The sequence below is a fragment of the Neomonachus schauinslandi genome, chromosome 2 (genome assembly GCF_002201575.2).
Source record: "Neomonachus schauinslandi chromosome 2, ASM220157v2, whole genome shotgun sequence".
Lineage (NCBI taxonomy): Eukaryota > Metazoa > Chordata > Mammalia > Carnivora > Phocidae > Neomonachus > Neomonachus schauinslandi.
Window position 1 is genome coordinate 120883798 of NC_058404.1, and position 19528 is coordinate 120903325.

The following is a 19528-nucleotide window of genomic DNA, read 5'->3' on the forward strand; positions in this document are numbered from 1 at the left end:
TGACTTATTGGTTTATTTCCAAAGATCTTGCAGATGTTCTGTTTCATTACTGATTGATTAAGTATTACCCTGCTCAGACAATAATCTTTGACCTGCAGATGCTGAAGAGATTGGTAATAAAGTTCTAAAATAGAAACACTTTCAATATGTAAAACCTGTAGATTTAACCACACGTCCTTTGAAAAGCAAATTGCTTAGTGAAGACCATAACAGAATATTGTAGATATTGCAGATAAATCACATAATCAGCCTGGTTATTAGTGTGAAAGATTTATATATTGCTCTGCTTATTTATTCTTAATGCCAAGAGTATTGGCAAACTTCTAAAAAACATTGTAGGTACAGGATATCTTCGTGAAAAAATTGACCTTTGTTTTCTCTGTTGCACACATGGATATGAACTATGATTTTGCCTTGAATTCCATCCTCCCCTAGGCCTGTTAAACTTAGGAAAGGCCTCTTTGGATATTGTACATGTGATTGTGTGTTTTCATTGTCAACCTTGAGAGGAATTCATGTCTGTGTGTAACAGACTTTAGAGAGAAAATTTTGTTTAATGTTATGTAATTGAGTTCTCTCAGAGTGATAAAACGTAACTTGAATATTCTATTTTAAATCTGTAATTTGATATCACCTTTTTTCCCCCCATAATAGCCTTGTTGTAACTCGTCTTTGTTGTTTTTAGGTATCGCATGTACAGGAAGAGCCAAACGACAGGCTTCCCTTCTCTAATTACAATTTTCTCAGCACCAAATTATTTAGATGTATACAATAACAAAGGTAAGTGGTTTTAGATCCCTCTTGCAGTCTTGCAGGACATGTGCAATAATTCTCAAGCCGTTTCATTTGGGTTTGGTTTGAATGAAGCGTTTTCAGCAAGTCTTTTTCCCCTGGCTTTTTCATGTATTGTTGGATGCAAATTTTGTGATTGTCTTCAGAGTTACAGATTCAATTGGTCAGACATGGAGCCCAGGCACTGGTTTTTTTTTTTAACTGTTCTCCAGGAGATTCTAATGTGTAGCAGGGTCTACATGCAGTGAACTGCTCTGGTAGATAGAGGTTTTAAAAGAAATAATAATTGAAAGTAATCCAAAAATCGTGCTTCTTTAAAAGGATGTGGATATCAATGAGAACAGGGTGATTGTGCATGTAAGGGATTAAGAAAAAATGAGCAAAAGAAGCTATTGCTTCAAATTCAAATTTAAGTTGCATTTATTGAGTACCTACCATGAGCTGGATCCTGCGCTAGGCAGGCTCATGTTCATTTATTTAAAAAAAAAAATTTAATTAAACTTCAAAGTAAATATCCGTAGCCCCCACCCCCTTTTAATATGCAGAGTGGGTCTCTGTGGCTAATTGCTTTGTCCTAGGTCACTCAGTTAGGTAGTGAGGAACTATAATCAAACCCACATCTTCTGGTTTAGCGTCCTGTACTTCTTTATGAAACTCCATACTTGCCTGCCTAAAAAGGACCAGGAAACAAGAGGGCATTATTATTATTACTTTTAAAGATTTTATTTACTTATTTGACAGAGAGATAGCGAGAGCAAACACAAGCGGGGGGAGTGGGAGAGGGAGAAGCAGGCTTCCCGCCAAACAGAGAGCCTGATACCCTGATGCAGGGCTCCAGGATCATGACCTGAGCGGAAGGCAGACGCTTAAGGACTGAGCCACCCAGGCGCTCCTTACAAGAGGGCATTATTTACTGACTATGGGGAAGAGAGGAGGAGCAAGGGACACATTATCCTCTTTTATCAAGGTAATTTCTTTAATCAGAAATGACATGGAGTGTTCCAGGTGTGACAGAATGGGGGATAAAATGTGAAAAAGCCATTAACTTTGGTTGGCATTGGTCTAGATAATATTAAAGCAGCATATCTGAGTGTGGCTTGCTGAGATCCTTGCCTCCCCCCACCTACCCCCGACACATCTGTGCTGTCCTCTAGATACTTCACATGACTATCCTGACCCCATAGCCCAGAGAGACACGCCTGCTGGGTGGGGTGGGATGCACAGTCTCATACACTGCCATTTTGACTGTGGTGGGTCCTCCTCTGTGGCCCTGGAGTGAAGTTATCAGAAGGTGCTGTGAAGTTTCTGTCACAACGATGGATGTCTGGGGGCGGGGGGGCAAGGGAGAGTTGTCCCCTGCTTCCTAGTTGCCTAATTTCTAGAAAAGAGGAGCTGTCTTTAGTACTCAGTGGCAAGAAGCATACAAAGTAAAACAAGCCATGTTCTTGGTGTGCCAAGGGCTTATAAGCCAGTTGACGAAGTAAGACATTTGGGTGATTTAATACAAATACAAAACACAGTGTCGTTAAGTGAAACTAAGAGAGTTAAACGGTGAGTATGTTGGACAAGGAATGATATTCTAGAATGGTCAGAAAGGGCCTTGTTTAAGGTAAAACGTGATCTGGACATTAAAGAATGGTGAACATTTGATTAGAAAGAGAAAAATAGAATAAAATAAAGTCAAGACAGGGTTTTTGAAACTTTTATTTTTAAGCAGCCAAGACTTTTTTTTTTTTTTTGCCAAATAAAATCTCAATCTTGAAGCCTTTTATATAAAAACAGTAAGATTGAATTCCCTTGGATTGGATGTGGGTTCTCATACCAGAGAATTCCCCTGTGGTACCTGTAAGGAATGCAGGAACTCAGTGGGTCATTTTGCATGTCCCGTCATGATCCTGCTATTTCCCGAAAGTATATACAATCTGAACACCTAGGTTCTTATTTCTTTATGGCATTAAAACAGTTTTTTTTTTTTTTTTTCTATTTCACCTAATGAAAGGAGCGCCCAAATAAGTAATTTTCTTGACAGAGACCAATTACTAAGTAGCATGGACTATACATACAAGTTTTTTTTAACGATTGAAAAAAAGTCAAAACAGTAAGAAAAACAAAAGAAGAAAAAGAAAATTGAGATTTCACTCCATAAAAACAGACTTAGACTTTTTCCACTCATCATAATGCTGGGTAGCGGTTCTGCTTGAGAGCAATGGCTATTTCTCCCACAGGATATTCACTGCTTCTTTGTCGATGGTTCTGATTTAACAAGGCGCAAACTTAAAAAAAAACAGTAGACATCAGCGGATTGCAATCTTGGAGGCTTTGTAGTTCTCTTTGTGTTCTCTTGTGTTCAGGGTAGATCACAATCTCTCAGGAAGGGGAGAGAAGCATTTCAGTTTGGGAACCTTTTCATAAAAGAAAAAATTCTCCTGAGAGAAAAAAGATAAACAGATAGGAAGAAGAAAGATACATTCTTCAGTTTGAGCCTAATTTCAAAAGACTTTTGTGTAAGATCTCTGGAGCACTTTAAAGCGATTATGTTAACACTGGGTACAGTATGTGGGAGTGGCAGTCAGTGATTCACGGCTGAAGTGAGGAGTACTGTATTTGAATAAGATAAATGTTAACGAGAATTGTAAAAGGCAGTGCCAGAAAGCTGGGTTGCAAGCACCTTCAAAACATCATCAATGGAAAGACAGCAGTGAAGAATCTCTAAGTTAACCCATTGATTCTTAGAAACAGATGACCGTAAAAGGCTATGGAGTTGTATATAACCCAATCGTTAAAATATGATTTGATTTTTAAGCACCTGCAAATTAAGGCAGCAGCGACAGCTCTTTGGCAAAATGAAGCAATGAGGAAAATAGGTTTATTCTGCCATCTTAAAACCAAGCATAGGTGTGTGATCAGCTTCCTGTTTCAATGTCTGTAGGTTGTGATTAGTAGTTCTATACTTGCCTGCGATGAAAAGCGGCTTTCTAAAAGTCATGAGGACTGGACGTGGCCCATCCTTGGCGTAGCCCACACTGATTCGCGCAGTTCTTAGCCTCGCCAGCCTGCAGGAACACAGGCGAACCACCCACCCCTCCCCTGGCCTCTGTCTCCTCACTCTGACAATTCCTGCAACCTGCCCGGGCAGAAGATGGAGCTTGCAATCACAGCTCTGCCATGAAACAGCTAGCTCATTTACATGTATTGACGTGCAGTGACATCTCTGCAAAATGAGAAAAAAAGAATTTCTTCTGTGAATAATAGATGAAATTACTTTGCAACAAAATGCTGTGCGGTATTAAGATATTATCATCATTGAATATTTTATGTTGCTATCATTATGCCACCTGTCAGTGGCTTCAGGGAAACTGACAGAAAAATACCCCGTTCTCCTCAGCCTCTTAGGTATACTTTCACTTTATGGCTCCATCTACCTTTATAACCCATCTCTCAGCTTCTCTCTGGGTGAACCCTTTACTTTAGCTGCATTGTTCTGCTCATGGCCCTGTACAAATTTTGGCCGTCCCTGTCGCCACCTCTTTGCCCACATAACTTTTTTTCTATCTTGAATACGTGTCTTCCTCTTCTCTGCCCATCAAAACGGCCTGTTCTCAGACTCCAGTCTGTTTCTATGAAGACTTCTGTTGGTAGTCCTTCTCTGAATGTCTGAAATACCAATCATTTGCCCTCATACTTACCATTTAATTTTTTTTCTCATTAGCTTTTCCTATAGTTAGCATTGCTATAACTTCCCAATCAGATTATAATTAGTTTGAAGTAGGGGCTTTTTGGTACACATCGTAAAGCCAAGTAGCATGCATTATACATGGTAGACCATCAACACATGCATTGATTGAAGCATTTTCTTTCTGGAAATTAAATAGCAAGACAGTACCCAAAGTGCCCTACCAGACCCACAGAGCTCTATCTCACTTTCAGTTACTATTGTAACCAGTTCTAAAACCCTTTCCAAGTTGGAGTTAAACATTTGCAGAGCACTTTGCACGTTCGAATTGTTTTCCTTCTTTGAATCTGTAGCCCTAAGGGTAAAGCAATTTCATAATTACCCAAACCCACCGAATAGGAGAAAACTGCAGGAATGACACATGCACACTGCTTCTGCTTATAATAATAATAATAATAATAATAATAATAATAATATGCCAGGGCACCTGGGTGGCTCAGTTGGTTAAGCGTCTGCCTTCAGCTCAGGTCATGATCCCAGGGTCCTGGGATCGAGCCTCGCATCAGGCTCCCTACTCAGAAGGGAGTCTGCTTCTCCCTCTGTTACTCCCCCTTGTGCTCTCTCTCTCTCTGTCAAATAAATAAATAACATCTTCAAAAAATAATAATAATAATATACCACCTGTAAAAATGACTTCAACCTCATCTACTCACCAGTGCAACAAACCGTTACTGAGAACTTATGTATACTAAGCACTGCGCTAGGTGCTGCTTGTATAAAATAAACAAGATGGACGTTTTCTTCACGCTAGTGGGGTTTATAATTTGGTAGTGGGATAGATGTTAAATAAAGAATTCCATCAATAATGACTCAGATGTACTTGGAAAATACTACAAAGAAAAAAGTGGTGTAGGGGCGCCTGGGTGGCTCAGTTGGTTAAGCGACTGCCTTCGGCTCAGGTCACGATCCTGGAGTCCCGGGATCGAGTCCCGCATCGGGCTCTCTGCTCGGCAGGGAGTCAGCTTCTCCCTTTGAACTTCCTCCCTCTCATGCTCTCTGTTTCTCATTCTCTCTCTCTCAAATAAATAAATAAAATCTTTAAAATAAAAAAAAAAAGAAAAAAGTGGTGTTAATTGAGAGTGGAAAACTAGTCCATGGAGACCAAATGATAATAAGCTTGACTGATGAAGTGACATGAAAGCAATCTTAGAGTAAAATCTCTCAGTATCAAGAAATAAGGGGCAAATGTGAACTCTGCCTTAAACAAGTCGGTTTGGCCAAAAATTATAACGGACCTCTGGAAAAATGTGTTTGAAACCTCGATGTAAACAGTTAAGTCCTTTATCTCTCTAGTGATACACCTGTGCTTCAGAAAAATCTAACGTAAATTACATGAGGTTGCCATGTGGTGTCAATTCTCTGTAGATTAGATGAGTTGTGATATGGGTGGGGGAGTGAATGGTTGGATGGATATGGATACGATATGGTACGATATGGATATAGAGGAATACAAATATACATACCAGGGGTGTATAACTCAGTTCCAGGAAGAGCCACTGACCCAGTAAAATTGAGTAATTAAATAAAATTTATTAAGTGAAATGTATTTTGGATTTGAGAAGAAAAATCTAAATGGCCACCATGCTAATTTAGTAATTAAGACCAGAGATTAAAAATGACAATGAGGAAGAAAATTAATTCAGTATTAAAGTAGGTTAAGGAAGAGAGAGGTGCGAAATTGGGTTTCGAGGATAAGACAAGAAAAACATCATTTGCTAAAATCCTAACATGCAAAAGTCTACCCTTTTTGATGGGGAAAAAAATGTATTATGATGGTTTGGACTTTTAAACTAGGAAAATTGATAGAATTGCTTTTAAAAAAGCATTTTAGCGGGCGCCTGGGTGGCTCAGTTGGTTAAGCGACTGCCTTCAGCTCAGGTCATGATCCTGGAGTCCCGGGATCGAGTCCCATATCGGACTCCTTGCTCAGCAGGGGGTCTGCTTCTCCCTCTGACCCTCTCCCCTCTCATGTGCTCTCTCTCTCTCAGTCTCTCTCTCAAATAAATAAATAAAAAAAAAAAAAAAAAAGCATTTTAGCTCTACCAAAACTTGGCACAGTCAACATCCTCAAATATTTTCCTTCAAAAAGTAGTCATGGACTTCAGAAGTACCATTTATAAATAAAGAGATAATTTACAGCTTGGCATACCATCGTAAAGGAAGGATTGAATTGCTACTATAAGAAACCAAGGGAAGAATCTTATTGGCAGTTGTGATGTGGACATGCAGGAGCAAATGCAACGTATCTGAAGCCAGCTCGCCTTGGTCCCCTGACGTCTAGGGGGGAGCATTCAGCTCTCAGTGACACCATCAGTGCTGTGGGTTGCCAGGCCTGAGAACCTCGTTTCTTTCTTTCTTTTTTTTTTTTTAAGATTTTATTTATTTATTTGACAGAGAGAGAGCACAGGCAGGGGAAGCAGCAGACAAGGAGAAGCAGGCTCCCCGCTGAGCAGGGAGTCCGATGCGGGCTTGGTCCCAGCACCCTGGGATCATGACCTGAGCCAAAAGAAAATGCTTAACCGACTGAGCCACCCACTCGTTTCTTATCACAGCATAGTTCTTTCACACCAGGACCTTGTTTCAGCATTCAGGAATTGTGTTCACAAACTTTTTTTTTTTTTAAGATTTTATTTATTTACTTGACAGAGAAAGAGAGAGACAGCGAGAGAGGGAACACAAGAAGGGGGAGTGGGAGAGGGAGAAGCAGGCTTCCCTCTGAGCAGGCAGCCCAATGCAGGACTCGATCCCAGGACCCTGGGATCATGACCTGAGCTGAAGGCAGACGCTTAACGACTGAGCCACCCAGGCGCCCCTTGTGTTCACAAACTTAGTGGAATGTGGCACCAGCCTGGTTCAGGAGCCAAGTGCAGAACCAACCAGATCAGATCTTTATCCTGGGTAGGAAAAGGAGATTGTGGGGGCGGCGGGGAGAGGAAGGAGGCCAGTCTTTGGAAGGGAGTAGAACTCGTGCCCAGGCAACCTTAAGTTAGCATCTTAGCCTCTTCCTCTACAGCATGCCAAAAAGTTTACTTCCCTACAAAACTGCCCACATTTTATAAGCAAGAAGCCATTTCTGTAGAGTCTGAGGCCTATCTCAACCATGGGGACAAGCTTTAGCTTGACATAAACATTTTTAAAGCATGTTTTGGGCCTTTACAACCACAGGTATAAATATGATCACTAGTGCTTTATAAGTTAGATAAAATTAATCCAGAGATTTTGTCCAATGGCAACAATTTTCCCAGCTCTTACTTTTTTCTGCCATCATATCAAATCTAAAGATCCTCTTAATTGGTCTTGAGCAACTGTTCACTGAGATCACTTTTTTCAACATAAGAAATGTAAATATTCACGGTAGCATTTTGTTATTTGATATTTGCTAACAAATTGTAGGCTATGTGTTTTTCTTGTTGTTACTGAAGCAAAACAAGTAAAGTAAGTCCTATCAAAAAAATAGTAATTCCTTCATTTATTTAGTAAACATTTTTATTATAAAAAAATAAACATGTTTATTCTTTACCCCAATGAGTATTGTTTTACACACATTGGAAAGATAATTTCTTCATAATGATTATTAAACCTAGGACTGTCTGTGGAGAAATGGTATGGAATCTACAACCTTATGAAGGAGCAAAGCAGAAACCATGAAGAAAACTCTTAGCATTAACTTTTTGTATTATCACTATGAGGTGGTAGAAAAGATTTTATGTAGACATTTAAGGCTGAAGAGAACTTTCAGTTAGGAAGTTTTGATGGTTTTCAGAGAGATCACTCTGAGATGAATGGAGTGAGGGTTTTTAGCAGAATGTCCCTTTTTCACTGCCTGTTATATCCAGTACTCTTTAATATATGAAATTAATCTAACTATGATTATAATTTCTTATACCATTATCATTATCATTGTCACCTTGACTGCTACAACTTGATACATTTTCTTTAAAGTCTTAGGTTGGTAATAATATATTTAGTAAATGTAAATATTTCCCTTCAGTTGGGAAAGCATGTGCACAAATGTTACTTGCTTTATTCATGCAAGTTGCATATAATAATAATAATAATAATAATAATAATAATGGAGGATTTACTTTGTGCCAGACACTGCTCTAAGTTTCTTTGTGTAAATGCATTTAATCTTTCAACACTCCATGACTTACATTCTAATCTTGATTTTACTGATGAAAAACTAGAGTGCAGAGGGGTTGCATACTTCGCCAAGGTTCACACAACCTGGTCAGGGAATAGCATTGAGATTGAAAATTGGCAGCCTGATGCCAGGGCTTGCAGGTTAACCCCTGTCTGTGCTCTTCCAGGTCAGCTTTGTTATCTGGAAGCTTTCAGGGCAGTGTTTGCCCTGATCTCCTATTCAACTCATGGCTCCATTATGTTGAGGTGACTAACTGTTCTTCAATAAGAAAACAAAAGCTTTTGAAATGAAGAGTCATTTGTTATCCCTTCAAAATTACATGAATGTTATACATTCAAATATATACATTATTTAAAAAATGGGGTATCTCTTATATTCTTCTCAAATAAATCATTAATTTCTCTCTTTAAAAAGTATCCCTTAGGTGCTTATACTTTTGCTTTTGTTCATTCAGCTCCATTGTGAAAGTGTCCTTGTTGGAGGCCACTTTCTAAATAGATTAGTTTTGTCCAGTCATCCACTTGCTTACATTGAAACATTAATGGGACAGAAGGTAAAATAGAAACTCCATCAAGATTTAATATTTAAGAATTACCCTCAGTATATGTTTTAGTTGAATGCATGCTCAGTATCGTTGCTCTGACAAATGAACCTCTTGATTTCATAACCATCACTACTGCATAATTACCGATTTTGGCAGTGAAGCAATTGTGGAACTTCCCTAAGTAATAACGCAGTGAGTGAGGCAACCCTTGCTTCTCACAGGCCGTTGCCCATAGAATTACAGGATTGAGCTCTCAAAGTTATACAAGACCTTAAATGAGGATGAAGACAGGATCTGGAGCAATGCTAAATTATCCTCCATGCAGGTTCATGGGCAATCCTCTTCTGCTGCCAGTTGAACGGGATCAGCTGGGGGAGGCATCCTGAGTGTTGCATTCCATCTTCTGACAGATGGTTAGAAGATTCTTCGACTGAACTGAAACCTGTTTCTCTAGGAATCGAATCCTCTGTAAAGTATTTAGTAGGAGGAAAAACAGGGACAATCTACATAATGCTAAAGACCCAAATCATTGGCTTATCACTTGCTATTCGTTGTCTGGAAATTCTAGATCTGCAAGAGACTTGACCCTGCCAATGTCAAAAAGTCTGCTGTGATCTTACTTTCCACAGAAAATATCAAGTATACGGGCTTAATATTAACTCAGTGCCAAGGGTATCTTGGAGATAGCAACCTAGAACCATTGCAGGCTGCAGCTCAGGGCTTGATACCAAGTACAACCTTGCAGGTGAAAAGGGTGTTCTATGATTGCATACAGGTATCACCAGTATTCCAGGTACCTCCCACCAGGGTCTGGTGAGTATCAACTGCATTGAATGAGAGCAAGGCATGGGCACAGTGTTTACTAAGGCCATGCCAACTTCTCCAGCAGTTTAAAGCTTCAGCTAAACCTCTCTCTTTCTCTCTCATTTACTACAGTGGCGTAAGCCTTATTTTAACATTATAACAATAAGGATTAGAACTTAAAGCTAAAACTGAATAAGAACTCATAACTTGTTCTTTCCTCTTGACATGGCAAAAAATATTTAATATTCTCTATGTGAAATTGTAATGTAGAAATAATTCACAGTGTTTCACTGGACTTGAGCTGATTGTAAGGATCAGTTTTTGGCCCAGACTCTTTGGATGTTAGTATTTCGATGTGACACTTTAGGTGGGAATTATAAAATGACAATGTGTTTAAACATAGATAGCCATCCCTTCCTTGAAGAATTTGAAACTGCATCATGATACTTTGTGTTTTTCAGGTGCCAAATATTTTTTATATATATTATCATGGATATTAATCACATATATCATTTTATTTGATCTTCATACTTTGAAAACAACAGAACAGGTCATAATTATTCCTATTTTACAAGTTTAGAAGGTAAAGCTCAAATAAGGAGAAATATTTATCTAAGTTCACACAGTTACTTTGTGACAGAGCCAGTATTGTTTCCATTCTTGTCTTAAAATAGAGATTATTTGACAATTTTAAAACAGGGCTTAGCTGCTGAAGTGACATGCTATCTTTCTCCTAAATTCCAACATGTACCCTTCATACTGTTCATATGTGGTTAGTTACATTGTTAGCATCCTGAGAAGTTACATGTTTTATGTTCTGGAAAAATATGTTTTTAGTTTTTCTTTGCCTGTCTGCCTTCTTTCTGTTGTTCCTCCTGTCTTTCTCCATCTTGTCCTTCCTTTCTCTATTTCCTTTCCTTAGATCTTTTCTTCGACCAACATTATTGAACACCAACCATGTGCCAGGTATGGTTCAAAGCACTATAAAAGAATAAAAAGAGATCTTTGCCTTTTTCATCCCTTTCATAATTTTCCTTTTATTGACTTTACCCAAAATTCTGTATTTGAATAATGAGCTGGTTCAAAATTTACTAACACAGTATTAAAAAGAGAAACACATAACACACACACATGTGCACACACACACATAATCATAAAATTGGCTCATATTATTTCATAGATATATCTGGTGCAGTCTCTTTCCTTCATGTAAGTAAGTTACAATCATCCAAGTTTTATGCAGGACACTTGTAGCAAAGTAATACAGTATCATGAAGAATGCGTGTACAAGGTAGAAGGAGCAGGCAAGGACTAGATGCGTGCATAAGAGGATTATATATAGTAACACACACATGTGTATCTTGATAAATACAAAATCATTAGCTCACAGCTGCAGGGAAATTATATATACCTAATGTTCATATTTATTAATGATAAAATATTTCAGGTTGGTTGAAATTCAGTCATTACATGGAAATTATTGAGAATTTGCCAGTGAGAGACCCTATGTGAAGTACTAAATCAAGCAGTTTAAACATTAAATTTCTCAAGAAACCCAGACTGAAGAACATCATTATGACAAAATTACCTAAAAAATGAAGATTTGAAATCCGCCTCCATAAATGCCTACTTACTCTGTCATCAATCTTATGAACTATAGAGTAAAAGTGAGTTATAAGTTGTAGTCCTTGCTCACCAAATACAGCAACCCTCATGAATTAATAAATTCCCCTTAGCCTAGGTCACTAGTAATAATAAAAAGAATCTTTTTAAAACAGAATACACCGGGCAAGTACAGGACATTGAGGGAAAAACAAAAAGCAGATGAGTTAGAAGTCAGGTTTCAAAATGGAAGGAATCAGAGATTGTGCTTATAGATGCTATAATATGTACTACAAAAACTATACATATGTGTCTTCACAAAATCCTAAAAGAAAATTGTACCTTAAAAAAATAATCTCTATGGGAAAATGCAGATTTTTAAAAATGTATAGTATCTCTCCCAGAATCAAAAAAACCCTTTCATGCAGCATACAGCATAATCTTAAAATATTGGCAAAGAACATTATGAGTATATAGGTCCTATCTCAAGAATTTTATCCATCAAGCCATCATGTCTCCTTCCGTGATGGTAGGACTTTGCCAAAAGAATATGCTGATGCTAGTTTTCCTGCTGAGGTCTCTATAGTCTACAGGTAGCAGAACTTAAAGGAAAAAAAAAATCCTCTATTATGCTTTTTTTCCTTCTATTTCTGGATGGTTTATAATGATTCTAGAGTGCCGCCATTTGCTTTCTTCTCATCTTTGTTTCTTTTCTGTCCCTCTGTCCCATCTTTTGAAGCTGGGATGGATGGTCAATTAGAGTTAAGGAGATGAAAAATGTTATTAGAATTCATTATTTCCGTTCTTCTGACCTCTCCTCTCCTCCACTGAAAATAGGACTAGTAGTGTTGAGAAAGCCTGAGGTATGCTGGGAGCATTACATTACTAATCTAAAGGCTTTCAGAAAAGAACCTTTGTATTCCTCTTGAAATCCACTTGAAATATATTGAACCCATGGTTTGGTGAACCAGTTAATGCCTCTTGCTAGCAATATGTTGATAACTTCTCTTAAATTAGGAGCTCTGTTTGGATATTTCTGGTTTTTTTCACTCATCGCCCTATCATCATCTTCCCTGATGATAACAATTGTAAAGATGTTGAGAAATGTTACCAAGTTCTTATGAAATACTGGTTTTTGTGTCTCATCAAAATCTCAAATTTTAAAGTAGGGGAGACCCCTTTAATTTACAGATTTGGAGATGGCCTAGCATTTTAGTGCATGGTGTGGTAAACAGAGGAATGGATTCTATTCTTTGGGTTTCACTCTATTCAGGGCACCTAGTTGTGTCATTAGAAATAATGGAGGTCCAGTGCTATCCCTTGATTACTGATTTTGTATCTTGTGCATGGCATGGCTTCCATGTTTATATAGGGGTCTACGGGTGCAGTAAAAATGATTAGACCAAGTAATTACATAACTTTAAGACCATAATTTTGACATCAGAGAAAGAACTGGCAGTCAGACCTTCAGATTCATGGGGATTAGTATTCTTTCCATTACATCAAATTTTTTTTCCAGCTATTCTTCACAAGTGCATGTGCAACAGAAGAGCACTTTTTTCTATGCAGTCTGGTCTGCTCTAAATTTGGTTAATAACACAAGGTCCATATATATGTCATCATCCCTCTCCAGGCCTCTGATGTAATTGTTCAATGACAAGAGGTCATGTATAATTGCCTGTAGAATAGTGGGATTTCTTGATGGTAGACTTTGTTCTTTTCTCTGTTTCTCAGACAAGGCCTCAGGAGTTGGTCTCAAGTGATTCTCGAAGTACAACCATTTGTATTATTTATACTGCACTGGAGATAAATGTCTTTCAAGTACTTCAGAGAACAGCACACTGTTAGGGCTCTAGTTGAGTTTTGTAATCCCAGTGACAGTTAGAGGCAGGTGGCAGGACAGATGTGGGAGGTGGAAGATGAAATGTTAACTGGGAATTTCATGATATAGATATTTGGGACTGTTTTGGTTTAAAGGGTTTTTTTTTCATGTATTTTTGTGATATATATATATATATATATATATATATATATATATATATCATAAAACATAAAAATTCATGAGTAACCTATTAAGGTGAGGTTATTTGGGAAGTATTTGTGCATGAATACTTTAGGTTGCTGAAGAAAAAAGAATACATATCGGTATATTTGCTTTTTTTTTTTTTTAAAGATTTTATTTATTTATTTGAGACAGAGAGAATCAGAGAGACAGAGAGCACATGAGAGGGGGGAGGGTCAGAGGGAGAAGCAGGCTCCCTGCCGAGCAGGGAGCCCGATGCGGGACTCGATCCAAGGACTCCAGGATCATGACCTGAGCGGAAGGCAGTCGCTTAACCAACTGAGCCACCCAGGCGCCCAGTATATTTGCATTTTTAAGTTAGAGTTATTCTCTTTTTAAACTGTAGAAAAGTAGAAAAATGTTCTATAAATAGCCTCTAGAATTACTGAGAATATTAGTCAATAATTGCATTAATGATGAGGTCTTTGTTCCAGAAGTTTGTTATCATTCAGATTTGGAAGTGGTCATATAAATTTTCTAGATAAAGTTAGGGGAGGTAATTGAGACCTCAAAACATTAAGTGGCCTCGGGTCTTGTGAGTATTAAATGAGAGAACCCATCTAGCAGTCCGAGCTCCTGGCCCTCCAATCCAGTGCTCTTTTTTTACAAAGAATAAATGTGGAAGGAGAATCTGTGTCTAAAACTCGGCAGACATTGAATGATTTATGCAGTTAGGGTGAGAATATCATGGAATTCTAGAAAGATCAGGGACTGTAGATTCAGGCCAAAACTGAATTTAACTACTTCTCAAGTGTGACCTTGGGCAAATAACCTCTCTGTTTGTTTATTTTCAAAATGCAAATGATTAAGAACTACTTTTGAGGAATATTGTGAAGATTTGTGATTATGTTTTGTGAAGGACCAAATACAGTGCCTAGCATAAAGCAGATGCTTAGTAAATGTAGCCACTGTTAAAATGTATTATTTCTGGTGTTAATAAACAAAAATGAAATCTGAAAAAATGTTTCTACTTTATTAGGCACTCAAATAAATTGTGTTGAGTCAATGTTGAATGAATAAATGCTTTATCTCACCAGCTACAAAACAGAACTTCTGTTTTATCTATTGAACAAGCCGCACCCTCAGTTGTAAATTCTCATTGTATTTCATTTTCTCAAATATGTATTTTGGCAAAAGCTAAAACATCTTTAATTATGAATACGATGTTCAAGGTTAAATTACTATAACCGCTAGGACTAGAATTCATCCATTTATAATTTATAAGAGACAGAAGGGAATGGTGGAAAGGGGATGGATTTGATGTCAGTAAAAGTGGAGTTTAAATATGAGTCAGATCATCCAGTTACTGGTTGCATGATCTTGAGCAAGCCACTTCATTTCTCAACCGCAGTTCCTTAGATTATAACATAAAGGCAGTCACACCCACCTCTCAGATTTGTAATAAGGATTAAATGACATATTCTATAGAGCCTCTCCTTTTCCTCCAGGGCACTGTTATAACATCTATTTTCCTTCCTCCGGATGTATCAACCTAATGCCAATAAAAAGAGGGGGAAACTTAGAGGAGAAATTATTCTTCAGAAAGACAATTTAGGGGAGCCTGGATGGCTCAGTCGGTTAAGCATCTGCCTTCAGCTCAGGTCATGATCCCAGGGTCCTGGGATTGAGCCCCACATTGGGCTCCCTGCTTGGTGGGGAGCTTGCTTCTCTTTCTCCCTCTGCCGGAGGCTCCCATGCTTGTGCTTGCTCTCTCTCTGTGTCAAATAAATAAACAAAATCTAAAAAAAAAAAAAAAAAGACAACTTAGAACCTTAAAGATCCTTTGGAATTTATGAGGATACACTTCTGCTAGGAATATGCCGTATCCAAAAATAGTAAAGACCTTTTCAGTGGAGCCGGTATTCAGGTAGTACTTAGCAAAGGCGGGAAATACTTCACCTTTTCCATCTGGCAGATCAGAAGTATGGGTATGGTAATTTGCCATGATTCTTTCATTTTGCATGCCTTTAATACTATACGAATGTATCCTTAGGCCAAGTGTCATATGGCATAAATGGTAGGGTAACTTAAAGAAGAATGGGTGTATAGAACTATACACAGGATTTAGCATTCTGTGGGAAGAAGAGAATAATTCCCTTCACATAAATGTTGACTGCACTACCTGCGTTTCTTGTCCCCAAAGTGTCGTGATTCTGTTCCCTGGAACCATGCTGGTGAGCCAGAAATATGATTCAAAGCAAAGACCATACTGTTCTCAAGTATGATTTTAGTTAACTGCAAGCTGCTGAAAACATCAACATATTATGAGGCTGCAATATGACATATGTAGTATCCAAATTACAGAAGAAACAATATATCCTCCTCATATTCTGCAATGATTAAACCCACCAAAAAGATTCTATTCGTTCTGGGCCACACTTTTAAAGGGACATTGCCAATGTGGCATGTTTCCAGAATAAGGATGAGCAGGATGAGGAAAAGGCACTAAAAGCCATCTCATCTTGAAGAAGAGCCAAAGGGAATAGGGAGAATTTTCCTGAAAAAAAAAAATTAAGAGAAATACCAAGATGAATCCTTAGCTTCTGAGCATCTATATTTAAAAGGTGGTATGTGGGGGGCCTGGGTGGCTCAGTCAGTTAAGCGTCCAAGTCTTGATCTCAGCTCAGGTCTTGAACTCAGGGTCATGAGTTCAGGCCCAGCAGTGGGCTCCGCACTGGGTGTGGAGCCTACGAACCTGCTTAAATATGTATATATATATATATATATATATATACACATACACATATATATGTATATGTATACACACATGTGTATGTATATGTATATTTCGGGTTATGAAGGAGCAATGCAGTTATGAAGGAGCGAATGCAGTTATGAAAGCAATGCTATGTTAAAGATATTGTTAAGTAAGAAGTTAATGTAAAGGCTCAAATGCAGTAAACTTTTGGTAGCTTTTCAAAAAATAGATTTTGAAGGGCTATCTTTGCTCTATTATCTATAATCAAATGCTACAATGTAAAAAAGTAATGAAAGGATTGATTTTTCTGTGTTTTAAACCCCTAAACAAAACAAGAAAAAAAACCCATTTGATATCACCCAGGATCTCTTCAGTAATTTCCACTAATGTGATTCTAATCATGCCATGAGAGGATAATAAAAGTAAAATCTTTCCAAAGCTCAAGAAGATATGATGTGAGAGTTTTGTTCTTCATATTTAAAAGATTGTCATTTAGAATCAGAAGTATACTTCTTCTGTATTTTTCCAGAAGGCAGATTTGGATCAGTAAATGGTAAAGAAGTTTTAAACTCAACTTGAGAATTTCCCACAATTTTAAAACTGTCTATCCATAGAACAGACGATGCCGTTAAAACAGGTAGCTTTTCCTAAATTGAAAGTAGTCACAGAGAGGCGCCTGGCTGGCTCAGTCAGCAGAGCATGCAACTTCTGATCTTGGGGTTGTAAGTTCGAGCCCCATGTTAGGTGCAGAGAATACTTAAAATGAAATAAGAAAGAGAGAAAGGGAGAGAGAGAGAGAGAGAGGAAAGAGGGAGGGAGGGAAGGAAGGAAGGAAGGAAGGAAGGAAGGAAGGAAGGAAGGAAGGAAGAAAAAGAAGGAAAGAACGAACTCACAGAGACCTACTAAACTTGTATCAGGATTGTTATAGAATGAATTTCTGAATCTGGTTAGAAGTGAGACTGGTGGTGCTCTTAGGATCTCTGTAACCATAACTTTCTATGTGTGTATCTAACCTTCAGACACCATGCAAAGCAGAGTGAAAGGGGCAGATTGATTTTCCTAAGTCATGGGTGGTGCATCCGTTTCAGAAGTCAAGGGTAAAGTCAGATACCAGTATAATATTTATGCAGGATTCAATCCAAACGCTTTATTTTATTAAGTCAAGAATGCAATCTAATTTACACAACTATTTTGAGTTCTAGCGGGAAATGTGCGCTTTTTTTTTTTGAAAACATAGAAGTAAATTCTGTTCAGATATTCGAGGAGATTATTAAATTGTCAAACTAATTTAGCTATACCACTTTTATTATGGTCATTAGATGTTAAATAAGACTAGAATGTTCTTGGCTGTGAGAGGAGCTTGACCAATTCCTGACAAACATTTAATTAACTATTTTATATAAATATTTGCCAAATTTCAATGCTTTTTCATATTAGCATTCATATAGTGTGCAGTTACATATTACACTGAGTATAGTTTAATTCCCAATAGTATAAACACTTGGGACTGATGAAGCTACTTGTCTTGATATTTTGGAACTTAAGTCACATAGTTGAATTCTCTGGATCAACTAAAGCCATGTGGAGAAGCAGAAGTATGTGCACTTGAATCTAATGTCCTTGTTTCTGTTGTTTTTCAGCTGCAGTATTGAAGTATGAGAACAATGTCATGAATATCAGGCAATTCAACTGTTCTCCTCACCCATACTGGCTTCCAAATTTCATGGATGTTTTCACTTGGTCCCTGCCATTCGTTGGAGAAAAAGGTGTGTGTTGGGAAATCTTGAGATGTTCTTAATGCAATCATATAAGAAGGAAGGGGAGGAGATGGGAACTATTCTAAACAATGAAATTCACACGTTGCAACAGGAAAGAAGTGATTTGAAAGTATGTCACTGTGTACCCTGTTAACAAAATACAATGACTGAAATAAGAGGAAACAAAACCAATGAGAAATACCAGGAGCATTTGTACCATCTCATTGGAACAATACAACTCTTTTAAAAATAACAGATCTCTAGTTTTAACTGGCTTCAAGCTATAATGGCTACTTTTTCTCCTTACCCTTGTGTATTAATTCAAAAGTGCTGTTTTATTTTACAAACTCCCTGTCAGATTAACAGATTAAGATAGGTATGCTTTTCTTGCATTTCTGATGTTGATAATAATCATCGTATGATAGTGATCAGTGGCTATAATAATTTGAGACAGTATATACAACAGCAACAAAAATAGTTCATGACAAATATAGCAACCATTGATGTGTTACAAGGTGAGACAAATTTACATTAAAAAAGTTATAACTATTAACTTGTCCCAGTTTTTCAAAAGAATTGGCTTGCCTTTCCTTCCTTCCTTCTCCCTTTGTTTTGTTTTATGTTTTGACCTAAACCTCAACAAAAATTTTCAAGGAAAGGCCCGTACCCACTGAGCCTGAGCAGTTAGTTCAGGAGGCCTAGTGGGGACAGACGAGGTCATTCCTCATTGCACCTTATCACATAGCACATTGGAGCAGGTAAATAGGCATCAGAATGAAGGTAAGAGTTTGCACATGTTTCAGCATCCCCATGGGGGGTTTTAGAGAAAAACTACACATTTTCCTAAAATTTTTACTTATATTAATAAATATGTGTAATATATTAATGTAATATTTATTTTCCTAGAATACTTGTGGGGTTTTTTTCTTTAAATGCCCTAAAATGATTAAATCAGGAAGTTATGATTAGTCGGTGAAGAAATCTTTCTTTTGGATGCCAAAATAAGTCAAAAGTCAATTTTGATAGCCTCTGACAAGTGTTCCCAGCACTACCCATGTCACCATGTTCCCACCCTGATCAGAACACGACGCGTGTTACCGTCCTTTGGCTTCTCGGGAAACAGAAGCAGTGTGAATCCTGACAACTGCTGGGCACCCTTTGAACACCCTTCAGTCGGGCTGTTTCCATTACGTGTTCAGATTTTGAACATCTGTTATAAAAGAACCTATTCATATATTTGAGTACCTAATTCACGTTTGATAATTAACCTGAAGCTATGGATTAATGTTGGCTACACTGATGTTTTACTCTTTATCATATGCCTTCCACTCTACAAGAACATTGATTTCAAAAAGTAGCTCTTGAGGAAATCGTGGGCAAGTTTCTTTTCAC

The 19528-nt window shown here is 37.8% G+C and overlaps 1 protein-coding gene across 3 annotated transcripts in view; it reads left to right on the forward strand.

The window, feature by feature from the left end:
• Positions 1–19528, forward strand: part of PPP3CA (protein phosphatase 3 catalytic subunit alpha) — a 314998-nt gene that overhangs the window by 259446 nt on the left and 36024 nt on the right. For 2 of the 3 annotated variants that reach the window (XM_044912904.1, XM_044912905.1), the window contains exons 8-9: positions 686–780; positions 18020–18145. In XM_044912904.1, the coding sequence (XP_044768839.1) occupies positions 686–780; positions 18020–18145 (221 nt within the window). The remainder of the gene's footprint in view (positions 1–685; positions 781–18019; positions 18146–19528) is intronic. The other variant, XM_044912906.1, reaches the window with a different exon arrangement.